This window comes from Hemibagrus wyckioides, linkage group LG12, assembly GCF_019097595.1.
Source record: "Hemibagrus wyckioides isolate EC202008001 linkage group LG12, SWU_Hwy_1.0, whole genome shotgun sequence".
NCBI lineage: Eukaryota > Metazoa > Chordata > Actinopteri > Siluriformes > Bagridae > Hemibagrus > Hemibagrus wyckioides.
The window spans coordinates 8437021-8459008 of record NC_080721.1 but is presented as its reverse complement, the minus strand read 5'-3'; the positions used below and the strand labels follow the sequence as shown (position 1 = coordinate 8459008).

The 21988-nt window shown below is 40.5% G+C and overlaps 1 protein-coding gene across 1 annotated transcript; it reads left to right on the top strand.

Moving 5' to 3' along the window:
* Positions 1-17176: 17176 nt before the first annotated feature.
* On the top strand, positions 17177-19594 carry marcksl1b (MARCKS-like 1b). Its single transcript, XM_058405265.1, has 2 exons — positions 17177-17498; positions 18234-19594. The coding sequence occupies exons 1-2, from the start codon at positions 17403-17405 to the stop codon at positions 18780-18782; spliced, it is 645 nt and encodes a 214-aa protein (XP_058261248.1). The 5' UTR covers positions 17177-17402; the 3' UTR covers positions 18783-19594.
* Positions 19595-21988: the final 2394 nt, after the last annotated feature.

Genomic DNA, 21988 nt, shown 5'->3' with positions numbered 1-21988 from the left:
ATCACTGGTTACTTGCTCTCACCAACTTTGGTGGATAGATTTGAGACCTAGAGTGATCCTAATCGCGCCCATGAAAGGTGCAAAAATGACTGTGTATCTTGCCCCGATTACGACTACCCTTGGAGCTAGTCCTGGGGGGTGGTGTCCAGAGCTGAGCATCTGGGAACCAGGCCACCCACATATCTCAATCACGTTAGGACCTTTCCAATCGGGGACCACCAACCCAATTCAACTCTGGAATTTCCACATGGTATAGGCGGCAGGATGGTGTGATGATGCTCACCAGTCCCAGGCTGATGTTCTACATGTAGTAGGCTGTGGTTTTTCCCCATTAGGTAAAAGGGCTGTCTGTGTATGGTTTTGAGCCTCAGGAATGGAAAAAATGATGGTTGAAAAGTGGCAGTGATGCTTGAAAATGTGTGAGGGGAATGTCCTTCTGAAAACCTTTTGAAACCAAATAGTGAAATTTTATTAGAATTCTGTGCAAGTGATTGTCAGTAACAACCCAAGGTTATGGTTGCTAATAAGTGTACTTACAAAGATCAGGGGTCTTTTTGATGATAGTATAGTCAGACCTTTTGTAAAAATAGGGGTGGTACTGTTAACTGATCACCACCAGGTGCTGAGGATTTGTTGCATAAGGAACCAGGGAGATTTACCATGTAAACCCAGGGGAACCATCTTGCGAGCTTCTAGCAGATGCTTCAATGAAAGGAAAGGCAGAAGTCCTTTTGAATGTAGGGATTACATTTTTTAGTGATATCAGAGACAGAGAGTCTTAGTGGCCCATGTTTATGTCCTCAAGCAAAGTTGAATATGTAGCTCTATTGACTTGTATCAGGTATATCACACTGGACATGATAATATCTCACAGTTGGCTTGGGAATATCAGGGGAATCCCCCAAGGTGAGTGAAATTGTTGCCTAGGGACAGAGATAGATGGACTGATAGTCTCAGCCTGTAGCAAAAAAGAAAAATTAAAATGAATGTATTGTAAAATTAAAAAAAAACCCTCTTCATGACTTCCTCCTTGACCTTGGTTGATGTATGAGGCCATGACAGCATCCTTTCCCATTATGTGTATTATTCTTTGTAAAGCTTGCGCAACTAAACCAGATTTATGGACCTGAATCAAAAAGAGATATGGAAAGAAAACAAAGTCTTTTTAAACTGTGCAGCAGTGCAGCATTGAGTGGGAGAGACAGGGAGACCGACAACTGGGATGATCATTAGAGTTTAAGATGGCGGCATGTCTGAGGAACATCCATGATTTATGAATACTGGCACAGCTGAGTGTGGTTCTGAGTGATCTGTCATCTCCAACCTCTTTCTCTCTCGTTCACTCCCTCCCTCTCTGTCTTTCACTCACACACTCTCTCTGTCTCTTTCTGTCTGTCTGTGTGTCGTGTAGGAGCCTGGAAGCTGGCCTGAAATGCACTGAGGTCAAATCTCTGTTTAGAGCCAGGAGAGACACACTGTGGATTCAGAAAACGTGGCCAGTCTTTTTCATTGTGTTTGGTTGCTGTATCTTTACTACCATGCATGAACACATTTATGTACTATATATAAAAATATTTACTACATATTTTTATTTACTGTCACATACAAATAGTACAATACACTTTGCCCTTTTATCATAGATAGCATACACCAACCAGGCATAACATTATGAACACTGACAGGTGAAGTGAATAACACTGATTATCTCCTCATCATGGCACCTGTTAGTGGGTGGGATATATTAGGCAGCAAGTGAACATTTTGTCCTCAAAGTTTGTGTTAGAAGCAGGAAAAATGGGCAAGCGTAAGGATTTGATTGCTAGACCACTGAATCAGAGCATCTCCAAAACTGCATCTCTTGTGGGGTGTTCCCAGTCTGCAGCGGTCAGTATCTATCAAAAGTGGTCCAAGGAAGGAACAGTGGTGAACCGGCACAGGGTCATGGGTAGCCAAGTCTCATTGAAGCACGTGGGGAGTGAAGGCTGGCCCGTGTGATCCGATCCAACAGACGAGCTACTGTTGCTCAAATTGCTGAAGAAGTTAATGCTGGTTCTTATAGAAAGGTGTCAGAATACAGTGTGATGGGTCAGGGCTGTTTTGGCAGCAAAAGGAGGACCAACACAATATTAGACATAATGGTCATAATGTTATGCCTGATCAGTGTACATGTACAGTGTAGTCTGTTTTTAACTATTATTAATAAAGTTAGCATTTTTGGTTTATCGGATCTGTAGCACAAGGCAGTAATGGCTTTGAGGTTAAAGTAAAGATGTAGATAATTACATCTACATTGGTTAAATGATATATACCTTAATTATTGTATTACATGCTTGGATACAAAGCACCAGACATGTTGCCAAGGGGTCATACTTGGTTCTAAATCTCTTGCATATTTATCCTGATGATGCTCGACCAGACCTGTACTTTCTGCTTGATCGAGATGATTTGTTCAATTTCATGCTACTCTTTAACAAGTAAAAGAGTATTCTCAGTTAGATTCAGTGGTATCTGGCCAGCCCAAAAGATTTTCACTTTTTCCCTCCAATTTCCACTTGAGGCTTAGCATTGGTTTGAGGTCATGCTGTTGTATTTATGGGAGTCATTAACTTCTTGCTTCGATTGTTCTTCATCATCATCATCATCATCATCCCCTTTTTTAATCCATTACTGGCTCTCTGTAGTCTGCTACCATTGTTGGTAATTACTTAGCTCACCAGCACACCTAGCAACCGCAATATACTGCTGGTTCACATGCCACACATTGTATTCATGTGATTCTGAGGTAATGACGCACTGACACACCTTAAGCAATTTATTCCAATTGTTCCGTTACCTGAATAATTGGGACGGTGTATTAAAAGAGCTATACGGTTTGTGTATAGAAATATAGAAGCACATACCCTCCAAAAATGCTGAGGTTCAGAAATATTCCTGTATTTTAAATTCAATGTCCTAGAGCTAAACTTCATAACGGGTGTGAAACTTTTACTCTTTTCGGTTTCTCTCACAGGGCCTCACCTGGTCATTACGTGTCAGGCTTATTGGGAATCCCCTGGTGGCTGTGCTTGAAGTGGAAGAGTGAGTATGGGAAATCTTCCAGTTTAAAAAAAAATACATTAAGTCTGCTCAAGCCACACATAGAGCTGAGTGGAATATAGGTCAGGGCTAGCCATGACTATTCTCCTGCCAACTCACTGAACAGGACCTAACAGCAGAGGTTGTTTATTTACAACAAGGACAACTGAGTAATTGCTTTATGCTAAACTAAACTGATGCAAAGCACAACAGCACCTTCATTCCAGTAAATCTATTCTGAATAGCTGGCATCTGGGCACTATAAAAATATCTAGATTTTATAACTGTGAACTTTCCTTGCTTCTGAATCTCCACAGGCTTTTCCTGTAGAAGTGAGAGACACATTTCTTTCTCCTAGACATAAAGTGACATTTTGTTTAAAGGCTCCTGCTTATTAACGTAAATGCAGGAGTAACCTCTTGCTCTGGATCTAAATTGAATTCATTAGCAGATTAGCAAGCCACTTACCGAAGGTAAAGACAACATGAAATGGAAATGCGCTCCCTTTCGCATGAGGCAGGAATTTTATTCATTGGCGTTTTATTGTCTTGTCAAGCATGAGGTCAGTTCTATATGCTAATGTGAAGTTAGTCACGAAGTTATGATGACGCCTCGGGGACCCCACCAGCATGCTCGTTAGAGGAGGTCAGAGATCCTGGAGGAAGAGGTTAAAAATTTTGTAGTGAAGCCATTATTATTTAAACCTGTATGTGGAGCCGTGAACAGAGAAACTCCGAGGTTAAAGTTTGTGCTCACCCCCACAAACACTCTGACGCATTACAAATGGTAAATGATGGGTTTCCGTGAGGAGACAATAACCAGAACTAAAGTGCATTGAGTGATTGTTGAAGATAGGGTGGAGGTGGGGGCAAAAACTCACTGGAGGGAGAGAGAGTGAGAAAGAGAGAGAGAGAGAGAGAGAGAGAGAGAGAGAGAGACAGAGAGAGAGAGAGAGATGGGAAAGTATTAGCTGAGTATGGGTAGAATTTGACACAACAGGTTTTTCTCCCAAAATTCAGTTACTTCATAACTCCATTTATTGTGTTTGGTCCTGACAGCAATTCTACAGCAATAGTCAAAAATCAGAGGCCATTTATAGACCGGGAAATCTGAAAAATCTCTGCCTTTTACTGAAAAATAATGCGCAAAGATCAATTTTGTCTTTTATGTAATTACAACAGATGAATCAGAAACTGATCATGTTAATTCAGATATCTAACTAAGCTATGTCAGACAAGGGAAGTTTCACTTTCCAATATTTTTCATTGTAAATTATCCTTATTTCATGCTTAGTATCTATTCTCTCAATACCATTTACATTCCTCTGAAACAGTATCCTTCTTTATTTCTATGTCTCGTGTTATTTTTCCCTTCCTCTGGTATTAAGAGCATGTGCTGAATAAGAAGAATTTAACAAAGTTGCACAGTGAGAGGTAACATGAATCAGCCTTGACCCCTCGCTAGAACGCAGGGTCATCAGCCGTCATTCCTTCCTTGGTTGCTCAGCATTTACAGGCATGGCCGAATCTGATTGGCCGGATCCTCAATGGACAAAAGAGTTCACAATACCTGATTGGCAGGGTGCAGCCCAGTTTGGGCTTTCCCCATTGTGATGGTAGGCTGTGGGGGAATTTAGGGAGGTTTGGGATTCTTTTTGTCTGAGCCAAAAAAAAAAAAAACTTTAATCACCATCACAGAGCAAAAATCCAATCCAGATTAATACCATGACATCTTCATTGTAGAGTTCAGTGAAGGAAAAGGACAATTTCTTTAAATGTCAAGGCTTTTTTGTCGCACAATTTGCATCATGATGATAAACAATGAAATGATGACCATTAATGTTTATGAGCTCATGTAAAGCAGAATTATGAAGCTGCTGTGCAAAGGAAGGGATTCGAAACGTTATGTTACCTCCTTCTCCCCCTCATGTTAATATATTTTAATTGATGGTATTGGAAAAACGTCAAGGGTCCACAGATCTTATTGCTAAGAATCCAAACGCAGTACGCAGTTCTGTTAAGTCTAGATCTTTTTAATACAAAACGAAAGAAGAAGGAACATCCAGAGGACAAGATAGTAAAGAAGTCAGATGAGTGGAAGATTTACTAGTGTTTGAATCAGTGACTCATCACTATATCACTATTTTGGGGGCTTCTGGGGCCAATTGTTGTGCTAGTTTCACTTTTTGTGTGAAATTCTGTTAACCCTAAATATGCCTTTTTTTACACAAACTCAGTTCTAGCTCAATATGCGTTGCGTGGGTGTGGGCAAGTGTATGTGTGAGACTATCCCAGCTGTCGGGTTGTTACTCATCCCCTCCCCCATTCCCCACCACACAAACACCCTTCCTATTGTTCACCCCAAACACAGAGACTAGTGTTATTGACTCAGCATTGCACATATTGACCACGGCCTGGCCCTGTCCCAGGATTGCCATCACTAACTCTCTATCTCTATCAATACACAATGTCCTAGTGCATTCTCACACACTGCACACACTTGACTCTGCATTTTGCACTCTCTCTCTCTCTCTCTCTCTCTCTCTCTCCTTCTCTCCGATGCTAGATCCCTCGCGTTTAGAGTACACACTCGACACCAACTGGCACCGACTGAAGGGGGAGGGTGACATGCTCAAGGGTTAGATGACAAAGATGTTGAAGAAGTCAGGGGTGGGGGGAGGTATAGAAGAAGAGCAAAAACAGAAAAAATGAGATGAATAGAAAATTAAATGAAAGAATTGAAAAATTTGATTTGTTTAAGAAACACTCGAGAGAGAGAGAGAGAGAGAGAGTCTGAGTGAAAGGAGGGTTAGGCTGATAGATGAGTTTGTGTTTGTGAGGCTATAGTCACTACACTGGGAGCAGGGGATCGTGACTAATTAGGGAGTCTGACAAAGGGCCCTGCATCTCTTTCTTACACACCAGAGAGAAAAGAGAGGAGAGAAAGGATATAGCCAGGGTGGGCTAATCTCTTCGGGATCTAAACTCAAGTGATTTAAAATTCTCAAGCTCTGCTCGCGAGCCTGCTCCTAAGATTGATTTGCAGTACTATACTAGCATTTAAAGGATAGATTCAGATTCCATGATCTGCATAGTATCCCTCCAAGCATTCCAGCCTTGGGCTGTGTCCACTCATGTACTTCTGCACATGCTCATCATTCCTGAGGAATTCCAGAGATTCCCAGACTCCAGCGATGTAATTATGGCATGTTTAGGATACAAGTCCTGCTTCATACACACTCTGCAGACTTGTAAAGCTCTAATAGTTCTGTAAACACCAATCCAAAGCAGGAAGAAAGAAGGGATCAGATATGGAAATGCGTGTGGTCTCATTTTCATGACTGCAAATTTGCTTCATTGCTAATTTGAATTTGTTCAGTGTCACACAGCAGAGGGGCAGAATGGGGAAAAGTTAAACGACGGTGGATTTTGCTCGTGGTGGACGTGGTTTTGTGAAGCAGATGAGCTGGTTTGAGTATTTCAGAAATTGTGACTCTGCACAAAAACACATCAGTACACTCTTCACAACCGTGGTGAGCAGAAAAGCACCTCAGAATCCACAACACACGGATAAAGCTACAACAGCAGAAAACCACATCATGTTCCACTCATGTCAGCCAAAAACCCGGAGACGTGTGTCATTACTCATGACTGTTAAGCCATACTGTATCTGTCTTATAATAGTAACCAGAAAACATAGCTCTCTAGTGCTTGTGGGATGGTGACATCATCTTCCACCCAACGCTAAAAAGTAAACACTAAGAACATTAGCATATAATGGAGGAGCATTAAGCTACACTTTACAGTTTACTCAGCATTCGGGTTTATGTAAAAAAAAGACATAACGCAGCTGCCCTCTTTGCACTTGATGTAACTTATCAGCCATTAAAGAATAAGTACTGAAGGCTAGTAAAGGCATTTTATAGCATACGATATAAAATTTTTAATCCAGGAAATTCCTGTATCAGTGGGAAAGAATTTGTTCTTACAAAAGTTGACTAAAGAAAGCATTTACCTACAGGTTTAACAGGTCAGCTTTGAAGGTCTGGGTTTGTTGTGCCGTCTCAAGCACCTGTCTTGTACAATCATAGTCATTAGGTGTATAAAATGTACGTGAATCATGCTGCGTTATCGTCATAACTGAAGAGAGCTGAGATAAGCTCCTGACGGCCACTGCACCTCATTCACATCAAAGCCGGCAGCTTCACAAAGCCTGGCTTGTTTAAGGCCGGCTAAAGACCCTGCATGCTGAACTGTCACCCCCTCCCTTCCTCCATCCCTCCCTTCCACAACATCCCTTTAAAAAGAGTTTTAATGACTGTTACACAAAGTGTGCTATTGTACCAGCCACACACTATCACTCTCATGAAACTGTTAGATCTATATGCTTTATTAAGCAGCAATTACGTCGAAGCGTTTAACTAGGATGCAGTAAAAAAAAAGGTCAAGGCGACGTCAAAACATGCAACCTGCAATCGTCACGTAAATTAACTTCGGTTATTTCATGACGGGTCCGCCGGCATCTCTAATGTGGTTATCAGCCAGTGCCGTTCATTGTCATATATAATACAGATTGGATTTATGGAGGCTGTGGTCCTTTTGAAGACACCCCAAAAATATGTCAGTGGCATGATTGTGTTGAAAATAGAGTCTTGTTGTGACAGTCTCCTGCAGTTCTGCTTCCTTTTAAACCAACAAACAACTACTTCCTGTTCACTTACTATTTTAGATTCGTAGCCAAGAAAAAAGGAAGCAGTGGATGTGATGACAGCTGGTTCAATCACAACATAAGCACGGCTGGCACATACGCACATATGGAGCGAAGCGTGGTAGAGCTGCTAATATTTAAAAACAAGAGGCATTCACTCTCAGTGCTGCTATGTGGGATTCTCTCCACATCAGATTTTGGATGGTGACCTAGTTTGGCTGCGGTTCACATTGAGGGGGAGAGAGCCTTTGACTGAATCTTCACCTCCACAAAAGAGCTGATAATGGCCCGTTCCCGCCCCTCTGCCACTCGGCTGCAGTCCTTAAAGTGGTGCAAAAGAAGGATTTAATGAGAGTGATCAGTAGTGCCGCTCACCTCGGGGCTGAAGAACTCTGCTGTGGAATTCTGCACATCAGAGAAAGGGGGGGTTAAAGAAAAGGCGCCTCGTCAGCGCCGGAGAGTACGCTCGATTGAAAGACTAGCCGTGCCAAAAGAAAGCCGTTCGCATGAAAGGGAATGAAAAAGAGAGGTGGAAAGAAGGAGAGAAGAGCATGTGATAAGATCGCTCGGATGTATTGATGAAAGCAGGCTAAAAAGGAGAAGGTGTGTGTTTCATTGCTGTTTTTTGGCAAGAGATACCCCTCTCACCCCTCCCCATACTGCAGGTGGGGGTTTTTTTTTTTACACATACTAACACAATTGCTCGCAAACGGAAAGGTTAGAGCTCCGTCCATTCACCATTAATTAGATTTAGCCTCAGTCGACCGAAAGGCGAGCTTATCTTTCTCCCCAGGAAGCCCACGGCTTGTTAGCTTAAGCACAGTTCCCTCTATCATGCTAGGAGTCCAGCTCCATCGTTTACACGGTCTCGTTGTCTCAGCAGCGCCCCTCCATTTTGTCACTCTGTGCTTTTTGTGGACAGAGCGTAATCTGCATACAGACTGAGAGCTGTCTCGAGATGTGCTGTATCGCACCAGTGTGCTGCTGTTGTTGTTTGTTTCTGCCAGACGTCTCTGTCTGCACTGACTGTCTGCATCATAATAAGAGCAACAGAGTGTGATTATACACAAGGAATGAACAGATAATGTGTTCTGAATGAATACAAATCTAGATACCAAGCCATGAGGCACACGAGCTGTTATTTTTTATTTATTTTATTTTTATTTATTTTTTTAAGAAAGCATGCCCAGATATTGTCATAAGACATCTGGTTGAAAATAGAGCTGTGTGTTGGATCTGGGGATTCTACGGGATGCACAAAAATAGACGCAATTTCATGCAAGAAGAGCGTCGATGTACAGTATAATTCATGATGGACGAAGATTTCTTTTACGGTGATCACTGACTCATTTTTAGTCATTGCCTGGTCAAGGTCATGGTAGTTTAAATGCCTGGTTTGTTTGTTTTCGGGAAAAGAACTAACTAAATTCATCAGAAAGAAATTGCAGTCAAATAAAATAAGTTTGGGACACGCCCACTTCGGGTTTCAATTGAAATACAGACACAGGTACGAATAGTTCAAGCACTATACAGATACAGATTGTGGCGATGTATTAAAATGGAAGTGTGTGTGTGTGTGTGTGCATTAAAAAGAGGGGGAACAGTTCACTAGGGCGAAACAGGCCCAATGGCAGTGCAGCTGCAACATTAGTGGGTCAGTATCCCATCATCCCATTTATCAGCATTACCGTCCACTCCTTCCCATCCCTCTCTGTCTCTCTCTCTACCCCCCCCCACCCCCATACTGTCCTGTCTTACCTAAGGCTCACTGAGGATAATGCACACTCAGTGACACAGGTATATTTTTGCTCCACTAGGTACAATGTCTCTGCCTGAAAAGGAACAACAGTAGTATTACAGTATGCACTCTAATCATTTTCGGCTATAAATATCTTCCTCTAATAAAGATACAGAAGATTTACCCTCGAGTGTACTATTGCACCGACAAGACTTAGTACCTCATATATATTTCAAATTGGATCTTATAGAAAGGCTTTGTTTAGTGTTAAAGTTTGGATTTTTCATTCATGACTGCTCTTCTAAGCACACACACAGATACAGTACACTAAACAGCCCATATGTGTACAAACACACACACACACACACACACACACACACTCATAAACCCTGAGCGCAAATAGACAGAATAACACCTTAATGGCGGCTGCAAATCCTTTTTGACTCTTCAGCACACCATCGAGCTTGTTAATATGACAGCGTGTGCGCTTTTAAAGCTCGTCTTTCCTCTTATGGAGATTCACTACGTTGTTACTGTGATGCATTACAGCGAGATTGAATTCTTGATTCTGATTGGTCAGAGGGTGTCGAGTCATTTTCTAGATCAGCTGACAATAATGCATATCTGAGGTACATATTAATGTGCTTGTACTAATAACTTTATATAATACACAAGGACTTGTATGGTATATAAACATTTTTTGTGGAGGTTTTTGGACGGAGTCGCTAGTAAACAATCAGAGATAAAGCTGTAACTCATCGCGTTTTGACACAATTCTTGAGAGGCAAGTTTAAAAATGAATGTTTATCGCCCAATGTGTGCTGGGATAGGTTCCAGCAGACCCCCGTGACCCTAATTAGGAATAAAGCGGGTACAGAAAATGGATGGATGGATGTTTATAGCTGCTATAACGTAAGTGATAACATGAGTTAGCATAATGCATATTCTACAACAATAAACATTATGATGGATGGATATAAAAAATAACAGATTCTATAGAAATTTTAAAGAACGCATATTTTTACAGTAATAGCAAATGAACTTCACCTTGGAAAGAATTCTTTGCATCAGGACCCAGCATGGTCCATCATGTTTACTGATGATGTTTTTAGGCTAATAGAACTGTCCATGCACTTTCACTTTGGTTTCTAGTTACTATGGCAACTAGGATTTGCTCAACTTTTGACTATTTAGTGTTATGTTTGTATAAATATAGCTGACATGCCATAATAACCAGATTCTAGTTGTATTCGGTCTTGGGTCTCATTAGGTTTGTTGCGCCTATACTATACTATAGAACAACATGTGGCGGTGAGATTTGTAGGTTTTTCAGGATGAGGATCGTGGCATTCAATTTGTACATGAGGATGTATTTCCTAAGATGGCTTTCACTTCCTCATGCAAGGACGAGCGTCTGTGTGAGCGTGTACTTCTGCCTGTGTGTATGCATGTGAAGAAGCTGCACTGCCCACGCTGGTGGTAAAAATAATCGCTTCTCTTTTCATCCTTTCATACATGTGAGCATGTTAACCACATCTTCTCTTCCAAATGCCATGCTAGCTAAGGGGGCGAGAGGGAAAATAAAAAAATAAAAAAAAGAAGAAGAAGAATAGAAATAGAGAAAGAGGTAGAGGCTATAAATGGAGCAGTTCTTGTGATTTCTGATGAAAAGTAACATTATGTAGATCTGTTCATCTTGCATTAAATGTTATTGTTCAATCCACACGCTTGTGGTTTATATTATTTCCTCTCCCACCCTTCACAGGTATTCAGTGGCTGCATGTGTGTCACCAGTGAGGTGAGGAGATTGTGTCCATTGGAGAAAAGACATCTGTTCACAATATCCAGACAGCCAGAATGGCCGTCCTAATCAAATTCACAATATCGCTCTCTATTTATTGTAGTAAACAATCCATTTTTTCTGATTTGTGAGGCTGCACAGTGTTTGTGGAGAGATGGCATGAGAACCATTGAGTGGCTTGTTAGTGGTCAGGAGAATGATGGTTAGGTGGGGAAATCAATGAATACAGCGAGTAAATGAATCTATCACTTGTTTCGGTATGACGCAAAATCCTCAATTACTAAGGTGCGCTTGAGTCCTGGTTGTGACTCATCCATAGGGACACAATACAGAATAGCAGCTATTTAACAAATGTTAATCTTTATAAAGTCTTCACTTATGACTCTTGGCTATTCTGTTACAATGCTTATCATTTTGATCAGTGATTCTAGATACCTTTCTAGATGCTGCGCACAGTTTTATTGCACACAGTGATTAAAAGTGGGACCTGCAACAAGCTCTAACAGAGGCCTATTGTGGGTGGAATCATCAGTAATTCAATTTACTTGTTTATTTATTGACTATTTATTTTCCTTGTTCAGCTCATTTTTATTTTATTGCACATCTAATTTTATTTTATTTTTTATTCCAATTTTTTATTTTGACTCCAGGACATAGATGGTCATAAAAAGCATTTAGCTGCATGATTATTTCTTTATGTTCATTTGTTTTATTTGTATATTTTTTTTAAACATTGTTTTATTTAAATATTTGTATATTTTATCATTTCAATTTTTGTTACTTATTTATTTTTTATTTCTTAATTTATTTTTATTTGTAATGTAATTAATATGTATTTATTTATTTATTTATTTATTTATTTATTTAAATTAGATTTTTAGTTCAAAGTTGTAAGTGAAGACAATGTGTCTATGAACTATTTCTATCATAAGATTCATTGCAAACTTTGGGTGAGGAAAACAGTTCAGGGTTTCTGGAGAAGATCATTAGAAATTCGTGCACCACCGTGTCTGTGATTTTTCCATGCCAGGCTGAGAAAAATAATATATACTAATATAGCTAGTTTCAGCTTTTTGAGGTACAGAAAGGCTGGAGATTTTCCTGAACAACTGATTTTTACTTTATTATGTCCTTGTGGCTTACACTGTCATGTTTATGAGAAATACTGCTGATACATAACCCACTCAAAGCGAGCTGCTATTACGCTGCATGACTGTGTGTTGTTGACTTTTAACTGCCTATTACAGGGTTACTCTGAAAAATCTCTAAATAGTAGCCTATACCAAAAGTCAAGTATGAGACATATTAATGTTGTCCTGCCCTTATGAGATATTCATGAGCCACTGCTGCTGGTAAACTAGGGGAATTTTCTTTAGCAGCACTGAATAGTCACTAATTTCCTAATAATAGATATAAAGTTTTGATGGCAGGCAGGCAGGCAGGCATTTCTACTTTAACCTTTCAACATTCCTGATGGGATTTTCCCCTGATACAGGTTTGCTCTGAAGTGGCAGGCAAAATCAGAAAGCAAAAGCAGAAGTGGTTGAGTGACAAAGTGAAAGTAAAAGTCAACAACACTGTTAAATGGTAAATTATAGTTTTCGGGATTTCCAGTAAAATCCTTCTGCTGAGGAAAGCACCTTGCCACGCTGAAACACTCCTCAGTTTACCAGTGAACAAAAGCAGAAGCTTCTTTAAGCGTCTGTGGATGGCGTTGCTGTGACAAGCTTCGCTGGGAACTGCAGGTGAATTCCAAACCAAAGGTCATTTGCTTCCTGCAATGGCATATGGAAAAACATTACCTGATGTGAACCAAGGGATTAGACAGCTAAAATCCCCAGTGCTTCTGTGAGTGTTTATGTGGCTGCTACTTCCATACAGGAATTTTGTTTGTTTATAGGGTTTTCTTTCTTCAATCCCACCTGAAAAAAGGCTTTAAACAGGACAGGGTTAAGACCTGCATGATGGGGGGTTTCAGAGATCAGAGATCCCTCACTTCCACCGCATGCCAGTCGGCTCTCTATGACTTTGCGAGGGGAATGGTAGAGGTACCTGGCCTTTGACATCTTGACCTCACAGCAGCTCCTTACTAAAGCTCAAAGCTAAAGTCAAGAGTTTTTGTTTTTGTTCTCTGGCCATCTTGGACATCTGTCTCCTAGTTCTCTTTGCCATATGCTCATGTTATTGAAACTTATGCTAAGGTTTGAAACCTTGGAATCTGGAAAGATTTCCCAAGCAGAATTATATTGTTTTTACTCGTTAACCTCTGTCATATGCTAGTCATCTTTGGAATGTATTGCTTGTTAAACTAAAACAGAACTTGAAAACATGTTTACTGGAAACTCCTATACTGGATGTTTCATGCTAATTGCTTGCTTTTTCAATTTGTTTTCAATTATGGTTCTTTCCTCAGAATAGAGAAGCATGACAAAATCCCCCTTCATGGCAATCATACATGCTACAGATATATGAAGACAAGGGATTGTTTTTGTATTTGATACTCGAATTCGATTGGGTTCTCATGCAACAAATTTAAAGACATTTTAGAAAAATACATTATAAGATGAAAATTGCCTGATTCTGGAATTGAATTTGTCGACAAATTACATTTATCATAAAATATTAACTACCTTTCCAATATTTAGATTTGCGGAAAGATTTCAATTTCATTGGCTGATGTGGAAAATACCCACAATGGAGTCATTTGAGTTAAGTTGTCTTTGTCACATATGCATTACTGAACAGTGAAATTCCTCGAAATATCCCATCCTTGTGGTCAAAGCACAGGGTCAGCCATGATGTAGCACCCCTGGAGCAGGGTGGGTTGGGGGCCTTGCTCAAGGGCCCAACAGTAGCAGCTTGGCAGTGCTGGGGCTTGAACCTCGATCGACCCAGAGCCTTAACCACTTGAGCTACATTTATATTTCCTGTTAAAGACAGTATTTCCATGACATTTTTTTCAATTAGTTCGTAAACTAATGACCATTTTAAAATATTTACCTTCTTCCAATATTTAGATTTCACTCACCTTCACTGGCGAATATGAAAAATAAATTTTCTTTATTTAAAGACACCATGACCATAAATATCCAGCTAACAAAATAGAAAGAGAACACTGATTTGTTGGTGCAAGTGTTCAATTTAAGTTTTATTTATAGCAAATGTTGAACTTATGAGGAGTTTGGTGTAAGTTTTGGGCTAAAACTGTCATTTGGTGCGACTGTTATCGGTCATTTTAACTATGCTACGATCACCTGGTGCGACCGGCTGCTGTAACCATCATAATCATTAGGATTCATATATCCATCGATATTATATGGATGTTTTATTTTTTTTTCACCCATCTTTCTTACTCTCTCCAGTTCCCTTTCTCTGAGCCTCCCCTCACCCCAGCTTGTGATGCTCATCAGTTGGCTTTCTCAAAAGAGAACAATAGGGCCTTTTCAGGATATAAATCTCACTCTGTGTTCAGGCATGAAATCTGGGCAGGCAAACAAAAAGAACCATTGACTCTCATGGGGAGAAAAAAAGATAGAGATAAGATGCCCCACGTTGAACATCGCTGAAACCGGTCCACTGCCTCGGGGTTGTAGTGAGAGGGGGCACGAACATGTGAGATGCTGTAAAGAGTTAGATACATCTTAAAGATACAAATAAAACTGAGTGGAGTCGGTGACTTACCCCCTTGCTTGTCCTTTCCTTGCACCCTTCCCTGAAATTTAGAGCAATTGCCACTCAGTGGGACTTTCTTGAGCAAGGAAGGAAATTCTGCACTTCCCTTACTCGAAGTCTAAGAGAATATGGTTGAAAGGTTTTTTGTTGAGTAAGAGCTGACCACACACACACAGACACACACACAATACATTTTTTTTTACATCTTTCTACTGACATAATTTATAAAATAAAAATATAAATAAATAAATAAATAAAAAATAATAAAATATTATATATAATAAAATAATATAAATAAAATAAAATAAAAAGTAAAATAAACTGAATAAAACAAAAATACACACACTAAGACCAACATGGCTGAACCAACACTAAAGAAAAATGGCTCATCTTCTCCAAAACAGGATCCCTTAATGATATTTGAGCTCAGTGGAACACAACACCAAAAAAAAACCCAAAACAACCAAAAACACACCCTCGGGATTCAGGAGTGACATTTACAAGAACAACAAAACATCGAGAGATGCTATCAGACAAAGTCAAAAGAATTCTTGATGATATATTGAACTCCAATCTATGATGTTTTATTTATTTCCCTCCTCACAGGAACAAAAGAAAGTTTGGTCTAAAAGCCTTTACTGTCTCATCTGTAGCACCTCCACCCTTCTGCCTCGCCCCCCTGCTGTGATCCAAACATTCTTTATGGGGGAAAAGGTGTGTGATAACAATTCTCAGCTACTCCATCCATTTTGCCATCCAGTCACAGGGCCATCAACATGGCCATTCACATTCATGCCTCAGGTCAGCCCTCTCGTGCCCGCCGCACTTATCTCCCCTGTGATAAGGCGGTTCAGCGGGGATATTAAATAGCAACACAATACGGATGCATCTCTGTAACAGAAAAACGTGTGAAATGCAGGCTCCAATGTGGCCCATCACTGCTCTCGAGTCATATCATGACAATGAGGGCCTTTCACACCAGCTGATTTGGAAAGGAGAAGGAAGAGGAGGAGGACGACGAGAGGGGAGTCAGCAATACAGCATACAGAATGAGATGATCTGCCCCAACCCGTCATCAAAAGAAAAAAAGAAAAGCACACACAAAAAGATCCAGGCACTGAAGGCTCCATCCTTTAACTCTCAACCTCCCAAATTTGTCTGCCTGCATAATAAGAAGCAACTGTTCCAGTATTTGATATGCTTCATGACATTCTTTCATCCCTGACACAAAACCAGCATTTTAACTTCCCCTGGGGTCGTAACTATTCTGAGAAAGAGGTGGAGAAAAGTCTTCTTATGCAGTGAATGCCTAGCATTCCTCAAACGTCCACGGACAGTAGAGACTTTATGTCAGCCAGAAAGGCTGAGGACTGAGACAGAGGTCGAGAGACACGGTCAACAACTTCTTGACATTTAATCGAACGGTTTCTGTTAGTTAGAATTGATAATGCTGCATTTTAAATTAATCCGTTCTAAGAAATAGATCGTTTCCCAGACACCACAGTGAGAAGCACTGAAACTGAAACGATTTTCAGATAATGTTATATAATGTTAAAGGTCATTCATGAGAAGTGGATTGTCCAGGGTCTTCCACCGCTAGCACTGACAGTGCAGTGAACCAATGTAACAAGTTCCCCATTATGTCCATCGCATAATGAGGAAAATGTGCTTAATGTTAATAAACTATAACATATTCACTTTAAATCAGTAATTAAATTGAATATGTAGGAGTGATGCATTACTCACATACATATAGCATACATTGACTGGTCTTAGACTTAGCCAGTTTATATTTCTTTATATATATATATATATATATATATATAGTGTGTGTGTGTGTGTATATATATATATACATGTGCTCGATTTATGCATTTCTAACACCCAAGAGAACTTATAATAATGATGATGATGATGATAATAATAATAATAATAATAATAATAATAATAATAATAACGAGGTAGTAGAAGAGGAACAATAATTCTGTGGTTTCTGATCATTAGTTTCAGTTTCAACAGGTCCAGCAGCCATTTACAAGATATTTTCTTTCCCAAATATCAACCAAAAAAGGGCGGAGTCACGTAGGTTCTTGATAGAAGGCGGGATCTGTTTCATGATTGGCTACGATCTCGATTACACGCCCATAGGTGGGGCTTGGGGTTATCTTCAAGCGCCGTTCAACTAGTATCGGTTTAGTAGTAGCGACGGACGACCAGGAGCTGAGAAGTCCTCCTGTACTATTCTACACTACAGAATTAAAAAAAGGGGAAAAAAAAATATTTTATTATTTTTTTTTTACTCCATCTTGCATTGCACCTCTTTTTGGAATTCGCGAACGAACAGCCTGTTGATTTGGATTTACTTCACATTTTTTATTTTTTTTTTTTAAATAAAAAAACACACAAATCATGGGATCACAGGCGTCTAAGGGAGGAGTGACCGCGGAGGGCAAAGCCGCCGACGCTGCATCACCGGACGCCGCCGGGGCGAAGACTAACGGACAGGTGGGCACCGTTACCGCGACACACCCACATCTCTACATCTCCTCATACACACGTACACACACACACACACACACGCTCACAGCGCATCTGACTTCCACTGACGCTCTGATGCCTGTTTAGGGATTCTGTGGATAAAACATCATCATCTTTATTCTTGTGCAAATTTTTTTTTTATTTGCAAACACAAGCCGATGGTGATGCTCGTGCGTGCAGGAACGAATCAACACCAGTGTGTCGAAATGAAAGTGCTCAGATGTTACTTATGCATGGCATGAATTCATGGTTTTGATTGCGCGTGCTCGTCAGCCCGGACACCTGCACTGATTATAGTGTTTATAGAGACACACACAAAAAAAAAAATCATTTTTCTCTCTTCTCCTCGTCGTCGATAGAGTAAGAGCGTCCCGGTGGTGTGAAAAGAAACGCGACGATCGATTTTTTGCAGCCTTTTGTCTCGGAGCCGCCGTCTCGAGACGCGTCTCGGGCTTCGCGGCTCCGTGTAGCGCGAGCGCACCCTCGCGGTGCATGGTGGTATTGCAAGGCGTCACCTGCAACACCGGGGCTTTGTGTTCGACGGAATAATGTTAAAAAAAAAATCGTTTGCGCATCATCCATATCAAAGAGCTAGCGGTGGATTTATTTTTATTAAACGTAGTTAAAGAGTAAAAATGACGTGCAAAGTCGACCTCGGTTGTGATGGTGATTGATCTCATTATATTTGTTTATGCATTCCAGGAGAATGGGCACGTTAAGACGAACGGTGACGTGTCTGCCAAAGCAGAGGGCGACTCCGGCGCCACCACTAACGGCTCGGCCGAAGCCGCCAAGGACGCCGAAGCCGGAGCAGGAGACGCCATCGAACCGGCACCCGCCGCCGAGGGCGAAGGCGCCAAGCCAGAGGGCGAAGCAACCAAGGAGACCCCCAAAAAGAAGAAGAAGAAGTTCTCTCTGAAGAACTCCTTCAAGTTCAAGGGGCTGTCGCTGAAGAAGAGCAAGAAGGCGAGCACCGAGGTGAAGGAGGAGGCTGTGAAGGAGGAAGAGAAGAAGGAGGAGAAGCCGGCTGAAAACGGTGCCACCGAGGAGAAGAAGGAGGAAGAGGCCAAGCCTGAGGAGAGCGCTGCTGCTGCTGCCACCCCAGCCGAGACCCCCAAGGCAGAGGAGGCTCCTCCCAAAACCGAGGAAGCCGCTGCCCCCAAGGAAGAGGCCGCCGCCCCCTCAGCTGAGCCCACGAAACCGACAGAGGAGACCAACTCAACACCTGCAGCATCTGAACAGAAGGAGTGATTGTACGTCGCAAGGAACTGTTGTGAACTGTTTTTCAAGAAAAAAAAAATCTATATATATATTTATATATATATGTGTATATGTATACATATGTATATATACATGGATATATGTATATGTATATATACACATGTATGTGGAAAAAAAAAAAGAGAGAGACTCCTCGTGCCACTTTCTTCAAGATTAATGAGAAACGACAGACTAGATTCACTAGTTCACTTCCCTATTAATGGCTCAAAGATCTGGGACTCTTGAATTTAGGCCGCAATCGATCGGAGACGTCGACGCTGGAGCGAAGAGTGTGAGAGAATGAGACGAAGAGGAGGCATCTTTCAATCCCACCATCACCAGAGATGCTAATAATATAAAATCAAGTACAAGATGAACATCACCACATAATGACTGTTAAAAAAAAAACGGAAATGGAAAAAAAAAAAATAGAAAAGACTCGCCAACTTTCTACATTCCTATATTTTAACCCAAATTTAAGTATTTTGTGGTGTATAGAGAACCATTTTAAATATCCAGAAGGCTTTGTCTTGTTTGTTTGAAATTGCATTTTAATTTCCATCTTGGCTTAAAACACACACACACACACACACACACATTTGAGCTTGCTATGTTCACATTTAAAGTTTAAAAAAAAAGAAGAAGCAGAGTTGTTATGTGTTAAATGTGAGCCTTGATCTGCTTTTTTTGTCTCTGTAAATAAATTTGACCGATTTTTGTTCTTTATTTTGCTAATGTTAAAAGATGTTACTGGTTTTATTGTAAAGTTGATAATGGTAAATAAATGTTGGTTACCTAATGAAGAGTGATAAGTGTTTGTCGTTCTTGCCATCGGTGGGGAAGAAAAGTGCAGAAAAATAAGGGACCTGGGGCTACGAACAAATCGCAAACACATTTTGCAAAATTATATAGTTATCATAAGTGGTCCTGAGCCACTGGTGGGGGGGGGCATAAAAGGTAGCACCAGGTAACTTACCTTTATGTAAGAAGTGATGTTAAACTCATGACCCAGATCCCAGATTATATCTGTTCTTTAAGAAAAACTCAAACATCACTTTCTTGTATGCACAAAGTCTAGAATCGGGTATCTAAATCTGAACCAAAACCCCCTAGTCACACTTTATTTACACTCTATCAGGAGGATCTCCAAGCCAAGGAAGCACTTTTGGGGTCTGTTTTCATCGACTTAGTTTAAATTGATCATTACAAAGATGTAGATTCATCAAATCTAAGAGGAACATTGTTAAGTAGACAAAAGGAACATGGACATTAAATGATGTGTGCGATCTAATTAGAAAATCAATGTCCAAAATGTAATATAAAGAAATGTCAGCTTAAGCTGGATGAATTAATGAATGCTTGACATTTATCCGAATCATGCAATGAAAAAAGAAACCTATAGATGTTGTTAAATTTCCACCTACACTGAGGCACAGAGGCACCGGTTCAATCCAAGCCTTTAGATACTTTAGGGTGAACAGACCACAAGCATGGTTTTGTCTTGAAACTCTCGGAAAATCCTTAGGTGATGCTAAATATCCAGTCCTGCCTATCAATATGCTTATAAATATATGTGTGTGTCATCTGAAATGATTTGCAGAGGAAGAACAAGAAGGTCAGGGTGTTACTATAAATGTAATATTAGCCAACAGCTAATATTAACATTTCTATAGCTGTGTTTCTCCGCTTAAAACCTTGCATAGTTGCTCATTTGAAAACCCTTTGGCTGCCATTTCTCTCGGAGATTAAACCTGTCCTTCATCAACCAGCGATTTTAATTGAGTGAATGTGAGATGTGCGTCACTGCAGCCCGTGTGTGGGTAAATGCATCAACTGTTTATTGTTCTGTTTAAACACTGTAAGCATCAATTCCATCCAATTGTTTGTATTTAGTCTTAGGTCAAAATGTGGACGCAGAGCGCCACCGTGTGTCAGAGAGCCACATTGCTATCATGTATACGTAATAATACTGAAAAGGCATCTTTTGAGGTTGTTTATACGAGCATGGTTGGATTGTGAATTAAGAATCTGGTTGATTAGGCGATGTAGATTCATTTTTCATAACAGCAGCTCTGAGAGTAAATACAGCTGTGAAAGATTTATGGCTCATTCTGGTTGGTTATTGTCTCTGCGGTAACTGTTCAAACAGAGGGATTTGCAAAAGTGACACTCCTTACCATCCTCCTGAACAGTGAATAATTTATTTAGCATTTAGCAGGAAGTTTTCCACCATGGGAAAGTCTTCAGGATGAAAGAATTTATGTTTTGTTGTTTCTTGGTTATACAGTGCCTTGCAAAAGTATTCATACCCCTTGAGCTTTTCCACATTTTGTCACGTTACAGCTACAAACCTAAATGTATTTTATTGGGATTTTACGTGGTAGACCAACGCAAAGTGGCGGATAATTCTGAAGTGGAAGGAAAATGATAACATTTTTTTTAACAAATAAAAATCTGAAAGTGTGGCATGCATTTGTATTCAGCCCCCTTTTACTCTGATGCCCCTAACTAAAATCCAGTGGATCCAGTTTTCTTCTTCGTCACCTGATTAGTGAATCTAGCAAATAAATCTAGAGTCTAATTAGTAAATCTAGTGCCTGTGTGTAATCTCAGTATAAATACAGCTGTCCTGTGAAGCCCACGGAGGTTTGTTAGAGAACATTAGTGAACAAACAGCATCACAAAGCCCAAGGAACACAGCAGAGAGGTCAGGGATAAAAGTTGTGGAGAAGTTTAAAGAAGAGTTAGAAGTGCTGTGAACATCTCATGGAGCACTGTTCAATCTATCACGCGAAAATGGAAAGAGTATGTCACAACTGTAAACAAGACATGGCCATCAACCTAAACTGACCAAGAGGTCCATGGTAACTCTGGAGGAGCTGCAGAGATCCACAGCTCAGGTGGGAAAAATTTGTTCACAGGACAACTATTTAACTCACAAATCTGGCCTTTATGGAAGAGCGGCAGGAAAAAGGCCATTGTCGAATGAAAGCCATTAGAAGTCCTGTTTGCAGTTTGTGACAAGCCATGTGGGGTCACAGCAAACATGTGGAAGAAAGTGCTCTGGTCAGATGAGACCAAAATTGAACTTTTTGGCCTGAATGCAAAACTAACACTGCACATCACCCTGATCCCCGCCGTGAAACATGGTGGTGGCAGTATCATGTTGTGGGGATGCTTTTCTTCAGCAGGAACAG

Bases quoted from the DNA above. Each gene is read 5' to 3' on its own strand.
- marcksl1b (XM_058405265.1), top strand. From the start codon at position 17,403: ATGGGATCACAGGCGTCTAAGGGAGGAGTGACCGCGGAGGGCAAAGCC. The intron at 17,499-18,233 runs GTGGGCACCGTT...TATGCATTCCAG, and splicing joins GGGCGAAGACTAACGGACAG to GAGAATGGGCACGTTAAGAC.